The 18,399-nt window shown below is 40.7% G+C and overlaps 2 protein-coding genes across 7 annotated transcripts in view; one reads left to right on the top strand and one right to left on the bottom strand.

Moving 5' to 3' along the window:
* The window catches only part of EMSY (EMSY transcriptional repressor, BRCA2 interacting), a 49,933-nt gene extending 48,023 nt beyond the window's left edge, over positions 1-1,910 (bottom strand). Inside the window, exon 1 of the mRNA XM_021532435.4 lies at positions 1,865-1,910. The gene's annotated coding sequence lies outside the window, so the exon portion shown is untranslated. The remainder of the gene's footprint in view (positions 1-1,864) is intronic.
* Positions 1,428-17,187, top strand: THAP12 (THAP domain containing 12). Of its 6 annotated transcripts, none has more exons than XM_085589419.1 (6): positions 1,993-5,039; positions 6,049-6,106; positions 8,108-8,228; positions 9,711-9,818; positions 10,772-10,808; positions 11,063-17,187. In XM_085589419.1, the coding sequence occupies exons 3-6, from the start codon at positions 8,214-8,216 to the stop codon at positions 13,006-13,008; spliced, it is 2,106 nt and encodes a 701-aa protein (XP_085445545.1). In that variant the 5' UTR covers positions 1,993-5,039; positions 6,049-6,106; positions 8,108-8,213; the 3' UTR covers positions 13,009-17,187. The 6 variants fall into 6 exon arrangements, with proteins under 6 accessions (XP_021388106.1, XP_085445545.1, XP_085445634.1 ...); XM_085589508.1 differs by having other exon boundaries at positions 1,993-2,313; positions 4,904-6,106; XM_085589562.1 differs by having other exon boundaries at positions 1,993-2,313.
* Positions 17,188-18,399: the final 1,212 nt, after the last annotated feature.

Below are 18,399 nucleotides of genomic sequence, written 5' to 3' on the forward strand. Positions count from 1 at the left end.
TTGGCATCACGCATGAGCCCATGGCTTCACATGCACGGCGCAACACACGCGTGCTGTAATGCACACATGTGGCGTTGCACACAGGGTGTAACAAATACACACAAGCCATAAAACACGCACACGATGTAAAAGGAACAGCATAACACACACACATGGGGTAGCACGCACATAATGGACACATGTGCTTAGCACACACACACAAAGACACAGACATGGGGTAGCATGCCCATCATGGACACACATGCTTAACACACACACACACACACACACACACACGGCAACACACACGTAATGGACATATGCGCACACACACGCACACACACACAGGGAGTAGCATGCACATCATGGACACACGCACTTAGCGCACACACACACATACGGGGTAACACACACGTAATAGACACATACATGCACTTAGCACACACGGGGTAACACGCATGTAATGGACACGTGCTTAGCACACACACACACACATGGGGTAGCATGCACATAATGGACACATTTGCTTAACACACATGGGGTAGCACGCACATAATGGACACGTGCTTAGCACACACACACACAAAGACAAAGACGCGGGGCAGCACGCCCATCATGGACACACACACTTAACACACACACACACGGCAACACACATGTAATGGACATACATGCACACACACACACACACACACACACACACACACAGGGGGTAGCACGCACATCATGGACACACGCACTTAGCACACACACACACGGGGTAACGCGCACGTAATGGACACACGCACTTAGCACATACGGGGTAACACGCACGTAATGGACACATACATGCACTTAGCACACACAGGGTAACACACGTAATGGACACATGCACTTAGTACACACACACACACACACGGTAATATGCACGTAATGGACACACACACGTAATGGACACACGTGCTTAACACACATACATACGTACACACACACGGGGTAACACGCATGTAATGACATACACACGGGGTAGTATGCACGTAATGGACACACGTGCTTAACGCACATACATACACACACGGATTAACACGCACATAATGGACACAAGCGCTTAACACACACACACGGGGTAGCACGCACATAATGAACACACACACATACAGTAACACGCACGTAATGGACAGACAGACACACACACACGGGTTAACACGCACATAATGGACACAAGCACTTAACACACACACACATACAGTAACACGCACGTAATGGACACACAGACACACACACACGGGGTAACACGCACGTAATGGACACACAGACACACACACACGGGGTAACACGCACGTAATGGACACACAGACACACACACGCACCTCACACGCAGACCCCGCCACCCGCGCATGCGCGCCCCCGCCGTCCCCGCTCCCCGCGCGCACGCGCGGGGCCGTGCCCGCCGCGGCCGCGCGCGGTGCAGTGTGGGAAGGAGGCGGCCCCGGCCCGGCGGAGTGCGGCGCTGAATCCTCCCGGCCGCTCACAGCACTGTGGAGCCGCTTCCCGCCCGGCCTCCCCTCCGGCCGCCGCCGCCACCTCCTCCTCCTCCACCCCACACACGCACCCTCCCCCCCCGCCCCCCTCCCGCCGGCCCGGGGATTTAAAGGGGCAGCGGCGCCGGCCGGGGGAACCATGCCGAACTTCTGCGCGGCGCCGAACTGCACCCGCAAGAGCACCCAGTCCGACCTGGCCTTCTTCCGCTTCCCCCGCGATCCGGCCAGGTGAGACCACCGAGGGAGGGGCGCCCGCCTCTCCCGCTCCGGCCCCGCCACCGCGCTGCCTGTCCGAGGATACTCCGTGCCGGAGCGCTGGCTGCCTTCCCCCTGCCCGCCCTGCCTCCCCAGCCGCGCCTCCTTACCCGAGGGCGCCCGGAGCGGCGGCGGCGCCCGCGGAGGCCGCGCAGGTCCGGGCGGGGCGGGGCCGGGACCCCGCGGGCTGCGGCGGCGGCTGCGCCTGCGCCGGCAGCGCCGCGGCTGCGGCTGCCGCCCCTCGGCGGAGCGGCGGCGCTCCGGGGCGCCCGGCCGAGAGCGGGCCGGGGGCTGCCCGCCCGTGGGCAGCCCGCCCGTGGGCAGGGCGAGGCGGTGCGGTGAGATGTGTGGGGCAGCTGGAGGGGTGCCGGAGCCATCGGCTCACGTAGGGGAGCCCTGCGGTGTGGGGCCCGCGCTGGCTCAAGCAGTGAAGGTCCGTCAGTCCTGCTCTGTGGGTCAGGCGGTGTGGTATGTGCGTGGCAAGTGGGACACTCCTGCGACGGGGAGGAACTGGCACAGGATTGCCGGTGACACGCAAAACCTTACATTTTTAATAAAGGTTTGTCGGGAACGGTAATTTTTATTTTTAGCGCTGGACGCACACTGGGATTTTCCTTGTAGCAGGGATTTTCCTTTAAAGGGCATGTGCATCCCTTGGGGATTCTCGATCTTTTTTATTATCTTGCACTAATTTATATATACATAGACTCTTACAATAGGTTCATGCATATTTATTCTGTTGATTTCGAGTTACAATTTACAGTTGATCCTTTGTACAGAGAACTCTCTAATGTTTTTGTCTATTTTTGCAGACTTCTTTTCTTAGTTTTAGAGTTCAAGGGGCCCCTCTTATCTCTTTACCTTGGAGATTGCATTCTTTTATTTTTGGCTGGGACAATTTTACAAGCACAGCAGAGTTAACAGACTATAATATACAAAAAATATACAAACAGTATATTTCATTTATCTTAGCAAACCACTACGCAGTACACTTTACTTAAATCCAGATGGATTTTCTACTCTGTTAAATTTTACTCTGTTTCATTGGGATGGTGGCAAAGCATCATGAGAGGTGATGGGAGAAATTCCCAGTGGGTGAAAAGCAGGGGTGGTGTACTGGTAGAGCAAAAAGTGTGTGAGTGACAGCGGAAAATACTATGAAAAATAAATAATGTACTTAGACACAGAAACCCCCATTAAAGGTTCACCTTTAAATCAAGATAACACTCTTAAAATCAGTTGATTTAACATGATGCTCACAATATTGAAAGGTGAATAGGCATAGAGCAATACCAGTTACCTCTTTTCTAACAGTCAATAGTTAAGGCTGGGCTTTTCATGATTTATACATGGCACACACTCCCTTCCTTCCTTGAAGCTGCTTGACCTGATTTTTTGAAAAATCAAAACCCCATGGGAATCATGCATATGTAGTATTTTCTAAGGAAACAAACACACCAAGCAATTTCAAATGAAGATACATAAAAGCTTATATAGGTAGGAGCTGCTCTCTAAAGTTGTGATTTTGGATATGTTATGAAGTTCTCCTGGATGAATGCAATTCCTTGCTGTGAAGGCTATCCAGACCCCTTGATGTCTAATACATGCAAGGTATTATAACACAATCCATATTCCATATGCTTTTGCTTTAATAAGAACTGAAATCAAAGTGTTTGCTTACCTACTCTTATTCTTTCATTTTCATGATCTGCTCTTACTGTTGTCTCTTTCTACCATCTGTCCTGTCAGATGTCACAGAGACCTTTAGCATCTCACTCAAAGGAATGTCTGCAGTTTGTGTGGAATTTAAGAAAATTGGCACTGCCTGAGCTTCAGTCTTAATTTGTAAGAGGTCCATGCTGTAAAATGTGAGTCACATCAAGCTGTACAGAATTCAGCAGTAGATGACAGTTTACTGTATGAAGAAAATACCCTCTTCAGTTTATAATTTTTTTATGGAAGGACATTTTGAGTGAGTTTGTTCCATGGTAGGAGTGAGGAGTTGTAGTTGAAGGTGCGCAACTAAATGATTGCATTTTAAAGATTAATTTTTTAAAAACTCTATTTTATAAACTCTAGTATGGTTTAGGTTGGAAGGAACCTTAAAGCTCATCTCGTTCCAAGCCATGGGCAGGTACACCTTCCATTAGACCGCCTTGCTCCCAGCCAACCCTTGGAACACTTCCAGGAATGGGGCAGCCTCAGCTTCTCTTGGCAACCTATGCCAGGGCCTCCAAACCCTCACTGTAAAAATTTTTCTTCATATCTCTACCCTAAATTTCCCCTCTTAGAGTTTGAAGCCATTTTTCCCCATGTCCTATCACTAGAGTTCCTGATGCAGAGTTCCTCTCCTACTTCTTTGTAAGGCCCTTTCAGACTCTGGAAAGCACTGTGTGGTCTCTGCAACCTTCTCTTCTCCAGGCTGAGCAGCCACTACTTTCTCATCCTGTCTCCATATGGGAGGTGCTCCAGTCCTCTTGCCAGCTTTGTGGTCTCCTCCAGATTTGGTCCAACATTTTCATGTCTGTCTTTATATTGGGGCATACAGTATTTTAGATGGGGTCTCACAAGATGGGCAGGAGGAAGGAGAAACTATATGTAAACTGTTCATAACATCTTTGTGCTCTTAAAAACAATCAGTGACAAAGATGATGTTCTAAGTTCTCTAGAAGTTCCCCCCTTCATATTTTACAACTTTCTGTCCAAATTTGATAATATATTCTATTTTACCAAGGGCATTTAGAGACTAATAAATCCATGCATCCATTTAGTTTTACAGACTTGAGGGTGTTTTATTCTGTGGGTTTGTCTACAGCAGTCTGCAGATGGAGATGAAAATATGTTCCTTGTACTGCTTGCTTTCACTTTTATAGGTCAGATGGGGATGGTGAGCAAAGTACATTGTCACAAAATGTTATTTGCACTTGGCAGCTTACAGTGGGAAAGCTGAAAATAAAGTTGTTAGAATACATTTTAAAATAAATCTTAATTTAAAAAAAGTAATTGATGGTAAATGCATAGTCTGGGTAAATTGTTTCTACTACCTTACTGTTTTCAGTGTTTCCATAATAGCTGGGTAATTATCTTTAATGTTTTGCCTGCTCAGTGCTAAGCAGTTCCAGTTAGACATTCCAAGTCTCATCTTTCAGGTATTACGAAGTCAGAGAGAGCTAACCTGTTAAGACTACCTCTTTCATTTTGGCTTCTTGAGAAGATAAAGGGTTCAGAGATTAACCTTTGGAGAAGAACCACCAGTATTTAATTGTCTTTTCATATCAAACTAGTGTAAGTAGCCTCTGTTACCTACATAAGGTTTACAGTTTTATGCAGTGTAGGCAGTGATCCTCACAGTAAAATATGTTTGTTTAACTCTCATCTGTGATTGTGGCTCTGTTCATCATGGTGGCTCAAGTTACAGTTGAAGTATGAGTGTTTAGAATAAAATACTTAAGCAAAGAGAAGGTGTTCTGCTGCAGTTGCCCAGTAGTGAGGTGATATATACTCTAGTTGCAACTCAGTAAAATGCCATTTCAACTTCATGGGATGTCAGCAGATCTCTGAAAGTGTAAAGTTTGTGACAATGCCTAAGTGGTATTAAGGAAACTTTCCTTCCTGACCATTCAGGAATCACACTAGGAGTCCCCTTTGCAGACCAAGACTTTAATTGCTGTGAGCAAAGCCCCTCCAGGGCATGTGGCTCCAAATGAAACAGTGCCATGTGACTCCCTGGACATACCACACTCATATCCTTGACCCTTGGTTCTGGGTTTTCTTTAGTAGAGTCTCAGATGTCTGGTTCCTTTCAGCACTTTAATCATAACGTGATTACAGCTTGAGCTGATGCCTCTGGGGATTGATCCTGAACCAATAAATCCTTGGGCTTTTATATCTTTACAGTCTCTGCACCCATTCTGTAAGTGCTGCACTTATGTACAGCATTATTCCAAGTACCAATATAACAACTAACAGTATTACTATAGGGTACAGTACAACATAGATTCCTGTGCACAAATACTTAAATGATTACGAATAAAAAATCACATAATGATCATGATGGTTGATCATCCACTACTCTTTTGATGTGAGAATGGTGTATCCAGTTTTGTTATCTAAAACATACAGCAAATAGTATATGGCAGTATATAGTCCTTCCTATTTAACTTCCAATTTAGATTTTACTGAAAATACCTTAGTTGATCCTTCATCTCCAGATTGTATGTCATGTAGCTGTATTTTGTTTTATATATTATTTATTATTTTATGTGAAGTTGTCTCCAACCATTTATTTTCTAAGGCTGATCCTGGATATAATTCTCTGCCAAACGCTGTTCCTGTTGATGACCCCTGTAGAGGTTGGTGAGAGTTATTTCCAATATCTTGCTATCCCATAGTACTACTCCTAAACTCCAGGCTATTTTAAATCTACCTGATTACAAATTTGAGCAGTTCCCAGCCATGGGAGTTGGAGGTCTAAGCAGCTGAGATTCCAGCTGTCCTGGGAGTCTGAGTCTTTTAACCCCTTCTTCGACAATTAAAGCTTTGTGAAACATTAATCTTCCTGGATCTGAAAGAGAAGAGAGATGGTCTGGGACCTGGGATGTTAGAAGAAGAAATCCTAGTGGGAGGAGATGATGGAGTGGCCTTGGCTGGACTTTTCTTGTATAGCCATAGACTGAACCAATTTCTCCTGCAGCAGAAACTGCATTTTTAGGGGGATGCAATGACTTGAGCCAAGAGAGTGACCGGCTGCAGTGACTGCCAGGGCTGGAGTGAGAGTGACCTGCTGCAGTGATGCCATGAGAGTGGCAGGAGTGGAGTGAACAGAGAAGGATGAGGAGGGTGTGGTGGTGCCCTCAGTCTTCAGAGAAAAAGAAGATGTCTGTTCTCGAGATCCTTGGCTCCAGGGGAGGAGAAAATGAGGGGGACTGTTATCCCAAAATGAGAAACTGTTGTTCTTTGGTCCTTGGCAGAGCATCCTAAAAGGTGGAACCCTATGAACAGTCTTGGTCTGTGCACAGTGGTGAGAGCACTGTACATGGAAGGAGGATTGTCACACTGGCAGACTTTTTTAACACAAAGAGGTCGCAACTGTGTTTCCGGGGGGGGTCTGTGCTACAAGAGAGACTCCTCTCTCCCCTGATGGGTGAAGAATTGATTATTTGAGGGGTGGTAACTTGATTAAGGGTCCAAGTTTTATCTCACTGTGTTTTGTTGGAAATTGGGTGCGGGGAGGAGGAATATTTTGGAGGGTTTTCATTCTGGATTCTGTGTGTGTCTTTTATTATAATGGTAGGTTAATAAAGTTTTTTTCCTCATTTCTAAGCTCAAGCCTGCTCTGCTTTGTTTCTGGTCACATCTCACAGCACTCATTTGGGGAAGGTGTACTTTCATGGGGGCACTGGCATTGTGCCAGCATCAAACCATGACACCCACTCAAACATCTGACAAGACAGCCTCTGTTCTTATATTGTTGAGTAATCACTAGGGTTTTTTTCTCCCTCCTTACTGCTACAAACAATAATTTCATGTTTGTAGCCAAAAGTAATAGTAAATTTGCTTTCTTCTAACTCTTAGCAACAGAACAAGTAATTGCTCAGAGAGTGATGACATATACTCCATTAGGGGGAGTTGAAGCTGCAGCATTTGCATCAATTACTGCAAGTGGTTTGCTCACCAGGGGAACAGTCTGCAGTTGCATACCTTAATGGAGTCCTGTCAGTTAAAAGAAATATTTCTTTGTCTTTGTGGTATGTCTTGGAGAACTAACCAAAGCAAAAGTAAATACATGTAAAAATACATATCTAAGGAGAACTTTCTTCGGGCATGGAAGCACTGTCTGTGGAATGGTTGTTTTTTTCTACTGTTATTATTTCACTTTCATAAATCTAAACTCCCCCAGTGACCACAATAAATAAGAAGAATACTATATTTTGAAGGGAGGTGGAAAAGACAGCTATCTTAAAAACTGCCTAGAAAACATTATGACGTTGGACTATAAGAACATCTGTTTTGTTTTAAATTTTTCTTTTTAAGTGCAAATTCTTTAGAATTAAATAGTTTGGTTTCATGAGGAACTGTGCTACAATCTGTGTGTGTGTGTGACAAACGCAGGAATATATAAATGAAGGGAAAATAATCCTGAATTTGATGGGGTGATGCTGAGTGGTGAACAAAAGCAGAAAAAGTAGCTTTTACAAAAATTTGATGGGATATTCCAAAGGAAGTTGTAAAGAACTTTCCTGAACCTAGTATCAAGATTACTTGCACTCACTTGCACTCTAATTTTGAGTATGGCTTGAAATTGTAAGGGATTTTGTTTTATCCTAAGATTATCTAATTCTCCTTACATGCAGATGTCAGAGATGGGTAGAGAACTGTCGAAGGGCAGATTTAGAAGATAAAACTCCAGATCAACTCAACAAGCATTACAGATTGTGTGCTAAACATTTTGAGACATCTATGATATGCAGAAGCGTAAGTAAAAACAAGTATTTGTTTACTGCATCTTGCAAAATGTGACTGACATTTTTCACCAGAGTGCTGCCTTTTAATCTTTCAGCTCCTGGGTAACTCGTCCTTAGGAAAATTAATTTCTTAGTCTTAATTGTATCACTGCCATTCTCTGGGGCTCCACACAGGCTCTCAGCCATTGAAAATGAACAATCAGAGGACAGGGAAAAAGTGGTGCTCCTGGAAGTTTAATGTGTTTGTTGAACACTGTCCATCACTGCAGTGCTTTCTTTCACTTGTTTCACTAGAAATTACAATATTATATAAGTTTATTTGGTAATTTGCATATCTCTAATTATTTAAACTTATTAATGTCCTGTTCCTGAAGTGTGTACATGGTGTGATTTGGTTAAATTACACTCTGTTGTGGCTACAATATTTAAACACTCTTTACATCTGTCAAGCTATAATTTCCTATTACATTTTCATCCAGCTAAAGTCAAGGCACTGCCTTCTGTTAATGAAGTAATAGCTTTCAGTTTTTTTTTGTCAACAATATGATTTTAACAGCTTGCATAAGAGTAGGAAAGGGTGGACATGGGACTTTGTATCAGGTTTATTTTCAAGGCTGAATTTCACTCTGGTACATAAGCAAATAGCATCTTTTAGTTATGAATGGTAATTAAAATATGCAGGTAAAACTCTGAAGTCCTAATGATATTACACATGATGAGGTCTCTAATTAGCCAGCATCCCTGAAACAGATGAAAATTGAAAGTAATTATGATTCTGAAAGGAAATGCTATGAAACTGGGTTGGTTTGAAATGTATTTCAATCTAAAGACAAGATGACATCAGTTACAATTTTGTACTTAGTAGAAATTAGCCAGTATAGGCAATACAGGTTTACAGTATATCCAAATATAATATTTTACTTTAAATATTTTTTTTTAACTGGGAGCATGCACATGATCATCTAGAAGTCTTTTCTTCTTTTTTTTTATTCACAGATAAATTTTCCCTCAATATGATCTTTCACAGTAGTGCTTGGTGGACTTCATAGTTCTGCAAAAAGAAGTAATTGAACATTTTCACAGTGAAATGTTTCTAAAATTGTGACATAAGGAATTAAACCCAAAACACAATAGTAACAAAATGTTTTCTTTCTCATGTATGTCTTTTTATCCAGAAGGTTATTAAAAAAACCCCAAAAAAACAACATAATACTGCAGTAAATTAAAATTCTTACATCCAGGGTCTTTGATATAAAAATAATGGGAGAAAAAAGATTTGTAGTTTGGATTGGAGTTTTCTGTAGTATCTCTGTAGTGTTCTTTAATATCCCTGAAATGTAAACTGCATAGCTTAGTTTTCTCTTTGGTAACATCAAAAAGTCAAAGTGCTTTAGAATAATAACATAAACAAGAAAAGAAGGAGGGAAAAAAAGGACACAGTGTCTGAAATTTCTCAAAGTATTCCCTAGTCGAGATGTTTGTTTTCTTACAGAGCCCATACAGAACGGTTCTACGGGATAATGCTGTGCCAACTATATTTGATCTTACAAGTCACTTGAACAATCCCCACAGCAGACATAGGAAAAGGATAAAAGAGTTGGTAAGTTTTTAATGTAAAATTATTGGTTTATTATTAAAAGAAAAAATGACAAGTAAGTTAATATGAAACTTTTACACAAAAACGTAAATTAAAAATATTTAGCCACTTGAGTGTTTGTATTTTCTATGCTGTCTATTCCTGTATCTTTTTTGCTGATTATAAGTTAAATGTATTATAAAAATTTTATCTACTAAGAAAGTCTTTAAGAAATGATCTGGAAAATTAAAGTTGGTCCAGAGCTGATTCTTTCACCCAAATCAAATACATAGTTTTCCTTTCCTTATTACTACAGTGACAACTGAAGACAACTGAAGCATGATGTCCTAAAATTCTTGGTTCATGTTGATTGTGGTCTTTGGTTCACCCATTTAACTTCTGAAATCTGAACCAATTCAGACATGCTTGTTTTAGCTTACTGTTCTGAAAAAATGATCCACAGATAAAACCAAGATTGAGAAATTTTTTTGTGGGATTGTGTCTTGTGTGTCATTTAGGGGAGAAAGTATACTGAAAGTATATTTCAGGGTTATAAGTATACTGACAATTAAGAGGAATTTCACTCCTAATCTCTGTTTATACTTGAAAAATTGCAGACAATTTCTAAATACTTCTTTGTGAGTTTGGTTGCATCTGTTGACTGAAAATGGAGTTAAAGGTAGTTCAGTATACTGGCAGTATATTGCCAAATTGCAATAGTATCTATTGAATGGAATCTATTCACTAATAATTATATATATTGAAGAACCTTCTAATACAATTGTTCTAGATACATGTTATCACTGTAATAAACTACCTCAAGAAACCTCCTGGTCTTAGAATTTCTAGCACTCTTTGGCAAATGTTAGCTGGTCTCATCTACAGTATTTTTTTTCTGATCTTGATATGTTAATATTTTAAGGTCATGTGTTAGACATTGTCATCAGTATAAGTTCTTTTTATTTGTTTTTTTTAAGAGTGAAGATGAAATAAGAACATTGAAGCAGGAAAAGAGTAAGTGATCAAAATAATTGAGATAATAACTTTATTTACTACTGCTGATGAAGAAATGCAGGACTCATAACTTAGTTTATATATAGCAGGAGGATAATTGAGTTCCTTCTTGATTCAGCCAGCCAGTCTAAATTATTTCCAAAATACTCATTCACTTTTAAACTGGAAATATTCTTGTCTGGACTCTGGTAACTTAAAGGTAATGGGCAAGTAAATGTTATATTTTTGACACTTACAGTATTTTCATTTTGTAGTTGATGATGCTTTTGAACGGAAACAGGCAACTCAAGAATCGAATGAAAACAATGAGAAAAATACTGTCTCAGAGGAAGGAGGGGAAGAACAAGAGGAAAAAGCTGTCCCCTTAACACTGGAAGAAAGAGAAAACAAAGATTACCTTAAATCATTATTTGAAATTTTGATCTTAATGGGTAAACAAAATATTCCATTGTTTGGCCATAATGTTGATGAACTTCCAAAAGGTATTTTTACTTCAGATAACTTTCAGGCTCTACTGGAATACAGAATAAATGGTGGTGATGAAGTTTTGAGGAAACGATTTGAGATGACTGCAGTCAACCTTGAGTATTGTTCAAAAATTCAGCAGAAACAAATGCTTGAGATCTGTGAAAACTGTGTTAGAGAAGAGACACTGAGGGAAGTAAGAGACTCCCACTTCTTTTCTATTGTCACTGATGAAGTAGTAGACATAGCAGGAGAGGAACATTTGCCAGTGTTGGTGAGGTTCGTTGATGATTCTCACAATCTAAGAGAAGAATTCATAGGATTTTTACCATATGAGGCTGATCCTGAAATTTTAGCTGTTAAGTTCCATGCAACTATTACTGAAAAGTGGGGTCTAAACATGGAGTACTGTCGGGGTCAAGCCTACATTGTCTCCAGTGGATTTGCTTCTAAAATGAAAGTTGTGGCTACAAGACTCTTGGAAAAGTATCCACAAGCTGTGTATACACTATGTTCCTCGTGTGCCTTAAATGTTTGGCTGGCAAAATCTGTTCCTGTTGTTGGTGTTTCTATTGCATTAGGAACAATTGAAGAAGTTTGCTGTCTTTTTAATCAGTCTCCACAATTACTAGTAGAACTGGACAACACAATTTCTGCTCTTTTTCAGGACAATGACGAGAAGGGCAATGAGTTGAAGAAGATCTGCCGTTCTCAGTGGACAGGCAGGCATGATACTTTTGAGGTGTTAGTGGACCTCCTGCAAGCATTGGTACTGTGCTTGGACGCTGTGAGCAGTGACTTCTCTGTCAGGTGGAACAACTTCATTGTTGGACGAGCATTTGTACTTTCAAGTGCACTAACAGATTTTGATTTCATTGTCACTATTGTAATTATGAAAAATGTTCTGTCTTTTACAAGAGCATTTGGAAAAAATCTCCAGGGACAAACATCAGATGTGTTCTTTGCAGCTGGCAGCTTAACAGCAGTATTGCACTCTCTGAATGAAGTGATGGAGAATATTGAAGTTTACCATGAATTTTGGTTTGAGGAAGCCACAAATTTGGCTACAAAACTGGATGTACAAATTAAACTCCCGGGAAAATTTCGCAGGGCACAACAGGGGAACTTCGACCCTGATATGACATCAGAAAATTACTACAAAGAAATCCTAAGTGTCCCAACAATAGAGCATATTATTCAAGAATTAAAAGATATTTTCTCAGAACAACATTTAAAAGCTCTTAAATGTTTATCATTAGTACCCTCAGTCATGGGACAGCTCAAATTCAATACGTCTGAGGAGCATCATGCTGACATGTTCAAAAATGACTTGCCCAATCCAGACACACTTTCTGCTGAGCTTCACTGTTGGAGAATCAAGTGGAAGCACAGAGGAAAAGATATTGAACTTCCAGCTACTATTTATGAAGCTCTTCACTTGCCCGACATAAAGTTTTTCCCTAACGTTTATGCATTGCTTAAAGTCTTGTGCTTACTTCCATTGATGAAGGTGGAGAATGAAAAATACGGAGTAGGACGGAAGCGCTTAAAGGCATACCTGAGAAACACCTTGACAGGACAAAGGTCAAGCAACCTTGCTTTGCTGAACATAAACCTTGACATAAAACATGACTTAGATTTGATGGTGGATACTTACATTAAACTCTACCCAGATAAAGTGGAATTTCAAGACTGTATTCCTTCAAACAATTCTGAAGTAACAGATGATGCCTAACTTTTTAAACTCTAACCAATCTGTTGAAACAGCTTCTTCTTAATTAAGTTTCAAAGCTGGGGAAAAAAACTTACTAAATCTTAAAAAATCACTGCAATTGTGTTTTCATTTTAGGCCTTGGGCTGAACAAGCTGTGGTCAAAGATCTAAATTATGTGTTGTTAGTCCATACTAAATGTGTTTGGCAAAGAAAATCAAGCCTGACACAAGCCCATGTTCTTGGCAGAGATACTTTCTACATCTGATTGACTTAACTAGGTGCTCGTTTACTTTATTGCATCGTGGAAAAATACATTATGATTGTAGATCTGATGGGGCTGTTACATAGTCACTGATTAATTAGGATAAGAAAATCAAACTATTAAAAAGAGTATAATCTATTTCAGTTCTGTTACTTAGGATTTTTTTTAAAAACCCAAGCTTTTAAGAAAGTCTTTGATGTATATTTAAGTGGCATTTTAGAGAGTGGATTCAGCTATTGCATGATCCCCATGCTGTGAACAGGTCTCAGTGTAAAGTGAATGTCAGTGATACAGGGGTACGTTTAACGTTTTGTTGGAAGAGTCAACCTCTTTAATCTCTTGATGACTGTTTGCATTCCTTTGTGTCAGACACAAAACTTTTTTCTTTAGGCTTAAAAGGCATGGCAGGAGTTTTTAAATTCTTAAAAGACACAAAAATCTTAAAATTTATTCCACAAATGTTTAAATCTATTTGCTCTGCCCCAACTCTGATGCAAACCCATCCATCTTACAGGATGTTTATTTGTAAACTCACTCTGCAAAGATTAAAATAAGAGTTTGTTGTTTGTCTAGAAGTAATATTGGAAATATTGCTGTTATTTTTGGTGAGAATGAAACTTTTTTGTACAGTTTATGAAAATTTAAAATAAAATGTGAATTGCTTTTTACATGGCATTGGATTTCCTAGTAAAGCTATGCCTCTGGAAATGTATTCTGTAAAGGTGCCTTTTATTTTAGCAATTTTTTCTTCACTGTTTTTGTGATTCTAGTGAGCAGCCTTTTCTGAAGACAGAGGAATCTGTGTGATTGTACCACTGATCTGTATGTTCTGCAAGGTTTTTTAAAGTATTTTGAGATAGCACTAACTACAGTGCTTTTACTGATCGAAGTTCTGTCAATCAGACAGAAAGAGATTAAATTTTGAATTGTTCAAAAGTAAAGTTATTCAGCTATCCTGATGCATGTCAGGTTTATAACTTATTTATTGAATCAAACATCACATGGCTTGGGTTGGAAGGAACCTTAAAGCTCATCCAGTTCCACCCTCTGCTATGGGCAGGGACACCTTCCACTGTCCCAGGTTGCTCTAAGCCCCATCCAGCCTGGCCTTGAGCACTTCCAGGAGTGGGGCAGCCACAGCTTCTCTGGGCAACCTGTGCCAGGGCCTCACTGCCCTCACAGCCAAGGATTTCCTCTGCTATCTAAAGTAAATTTGCCCTCTTTTAGCTAAAAGCCATTCCCCCTTGTCCTCTCACTACAGTCCCTGATGCAGAGTCCCTCTCCAGCTTCCCTGTCTGTAGCCCCTTCAGATACTGGAAGGTCCTGTGAGGTCTCCACACAAACTTCTGTTCTCCAGGCTGAAGAGCCACAGTTTTCTTGTCCTGTCTCCATATGGGAGATGCTCCAGTCCCATTACCAAGTTCTTAAGTAAGTGGGTAAATTACAGTACTTTTACGTTCTTCACAGTTGCAGTGAGAAAGGCTCCCAGCAACAGCAAATTGAATGATTCTAAAGAATATGAGTTTGTAGTGCTCTAATATAGTCAAAACAACAAGATCAAATTTGGAAAAAAACCCACCTTTTCTAAACATTATCTTTTCTTTCCACTAGTATTTGTATATGCTTTCTAACATACTTTCATGTTATTGCAATTCTTGTCTCAATATAAAAAGTGTTTTAGCTAATAGCTTTCTCTGTTCCTCTCAATATATGAAAATAACTCCCAAATCTTGGTTAATGCTATTAAACATTTTTTTAAATTAAAGTCATATGGAAAATTGGCTCTTTTTAAATATTATCTCAATTACAATTTTAATAAAATAAATAAAAAAATTATTTCCCATCTTGGAGTTCTGTGAGTTGCCCTGCTAAACACAGCAACATTGTGGTCATGAGCCCTGTGTCAGTAAAATCAGGTTGGATGAGCCCAGGAGAAGGAAAATTGATATCCAGTACCACAGAATTGGCCAAAAGATCTGAACACTGCTTTCTGACTGTGTAAATGAGGCCTTTCTGACCAATATACTGAGACAAATTGAAGAAGGGAAGCACAATAAAACTCTGCTTAAGTTACAAAGTGTCTACTGAGGTCAGCTAAAGACACATGCTTGTGATAAACATTGCTAATTAGCTGGCTCAATCTTTTGCTTTTGAGCTGCCTTTCACAGAGATATTTAGCTTGTCTGTAAATGGGGAGCTCTGACTTACTGTAATTTGATTTGTCCTGTTGGTGAGGAATCTCTTTGATTTTTTTTATACCTATAGGAGTTAATCTGAATCGGGATGATTTGGTAGGATGCTGAAAACTAAAAGAAGGGCGATTAAAATTAGACGTTGGGGAAAATTCTTGTCTGTGTGGCTGGTAAAACACTTACACAGGTTGCTCAGAGAAGCTGTGGCTGCCCCATCCCTGGAAGTGTCCAAGGTTGGAGCAATCTGGTCTAATGGAAAGTGTCCCTGCCCATGGCAGGGGAGTGGATTAAGATGGTCTGTAAGGTCCCTTCCTACCCAGGTCATTCTGGGATTCTGTGATTGGTCTGTGATGTTGAGGAGCAAAGGCATAGCAGATTGCAATGGTAGGTGCCTCTTCAGCAGGAGAGGTTTCTGTGGAGGAAAACAATTCACTGAAATTACAGTGTTTCCCATCTATTTCTAGGGGTGCACAGAAAGAATGCAACTGTAGTGTAATCCAGTTACACAATTTTGCTACAGCAGGTCTGCGACTGATACAAATGTGTCTGAAAACGAAACAATCACTGAAGAGAAATTTGGATTCTGTTTTGTTGAACAGATTCTGGAGAAAGGGAATTACAGTTTTTAAATATTCTGTCAATTCAGGTCAGCATAAATTTCCAAGGTGTATGTGAGGTATTTACATTAGTTTGACCTGGCATTTTGGCACATTCTATGTAATGCAGTAATTAGTCTGTTAAAATTAATGCAAGTATTGCTGCTCAGATATAATTTTTAGTGAAAGTAGATTTCTATAACTGCTCAGCCTTCCATGGTCTGTGAAAACAATGCTTGTTTTAATATACAAAATGTATTTCCTTTTCCCATGCACAGAATTCCTGCTAGAAACCAGTATTGATACTTGGAAAAAGAGCATGTATCATTTTGTCTCCTGTAGTGTTATTTCTGTCATTGTCTTCAGAAATCTTGTATCCACTTGTTCAGGTGCCAAGGTTGTGCTGTAAAGAAGTGGAGGAGCAGAACCACTTAAGGATTCTAGGTGCAACTATTCTGTCTTCCACAATCACTTTCTGTGCAACAGTGCAAAATCTCAGAATGGCCACAAACATCCCAATTACTCTTAAGCAGAGGAAAAGAAATCTCTTTATTGTATGTTTCAAGAAACAGCCACTGACCTGGAATAACAATAGGTGTTATCCCAAAGAAGCATAACATTCCATAATTTCGAGACCTCTCTACTTTCCATAAGGAAAATAGTTCCAACAAGAAATAGGAATCTCCCCAAAATTTTGCCTAAATGTAATTAGTGAGACATCAGCTCACTAATTACAACTCAAGAAAAAAAAAAGAGTTGTCAGTTTTAAACACATCTACAGCAGTTTCAAAATATGTGCATGCTCTTTATAAGCTTTATTTTTAAAAATAACACTGTTAATCAAATAGAATTCAGTGTGCGTGTTCCGTAACCCAGTAATTGTTCATTTGATTTTTGTCATATTTTGCTGTGTTTCTAATTATTTATTTTCCTACAGCAAACTTGCTTTTTTCTTAAAACCGTGCTGATGGGTCTTCTGTTTAAGCTGGCAAGAGTTATCCCTGGAAGTGTCATTGCAGTAAATGCGAGTACTAGTGCAGTTTGTTCAGGCAGATTGAGAAGCAGCAATGACAGAGCAGATGTCCCTGTAATCCCCTATTCCTCTGTTTTGTAGTGTCTCAGAATTAAATATATCAGTGAGTAAACTGGCCATTTGACTGCTCATGTGATCTTAATACTCTTGTGTTACTCCCAATGCCCCCTGCCCCCCCCATGCATGTTGGCTAGGAAGAAATTTGTGTTCCAGTTGTAGAACTTGAGGTGCAGAGTAGATGATGGCTGTTACCGTCCCCCAAGGCCATCTACAGACCTTCCTCAAACCCTCATGGCCACAGGCTCCAAAAAGCAACACTGTAATAAAAAGATGTTTTTCAAAAATAGTTATTTTATATAGGCATCTACTAGGATGCCTTCTTCTATGATACCATGCTCTGAGCCTGGCACATGGAGTCCCAGCTGGAGCCCCGGCTTCCCTTAGAGCACCCAAGAGAGTGTCCCTGTGGCAGCTTCAGCTTTATTAAAAGGTGCTAAGAAACACTGATTTACATTTAAAAATGGAGATCCCTGTGAAAGCCAGTGCTGGAGGCAGCTCAGCATGTCTGCCAGTAGTTTCAGGTGTCTCATGGTGTCTTTTTCACAGAGAGGGGACTGTGGAGTCTCTGATCATCCGTGGCAGTCTACATTTGGAGCTGTAGACTGCTGGGACCACACACACCACTGTTAGAGTGAAAATTCAGCTTGTCACCTCTTCAGCCAGCAAATGTCTGAGGATCTTGGCAAAGGAGTGTCTTTCCTTGGCCCTGGAAGAACCTATAGATCAGCAAGAGAATACCTTTTGCATGGTCCCCAAACCTCAGGGTGATTTCTTGGCAAGTAGATTCTGGCAGCCAGGAGTCTTCAGAATCTGTTGTCACCAGGATGCAGAGATTGAGGAAAAGAACTCACTAGGACCTTGGGTTTTTTTGTTCTGTCTTATCCCTGGAACACCACTTCAGTCTTCATAGCTGTTTCCTAATGAAGCATTTCCTGGAAACTCCTACTGTACACAGACACTTCTGTACAGTAAGCACTTGCTATCTTGGTGAAGGAAAGATGGAAATGGATTTGGGTCATTAGGGAAGTGGGAGAGGGATTGGGAGATCTGTGAGAGAGGTCAAGGGCACCATTTCATTGGTAATGTGATGTTGGAAGCTGGTGTAAATTCTGTACCATAACTAAAAATGGAGTCCTGGTCTTCCCCATCTCCACCTGCAGTGGTGTCCTGATTCTTTGTGCCCTTCAGGCAGGACAATATAGTAGAGCATAGATCCCATCTAAGAGTGCAACATTCCTCTTGAGAAACTTCAAGGAAAAAAAAGTGCTG

Source organism: Lonchura striata, chromosome 1 (assembly GCF_050655825.1).
Source record: "Lonchura striata isolate lonStrDom1 chromosome 1, ASM5065582v1, whole genome shotgun sequence".
Classification (NCBI taxonomy): domain Eukaryota; kingdom Metazoa; phylum Chordata; class Aves; order Passeriformes; family Estrildidae; genus Lonchura; species Lonchura striata.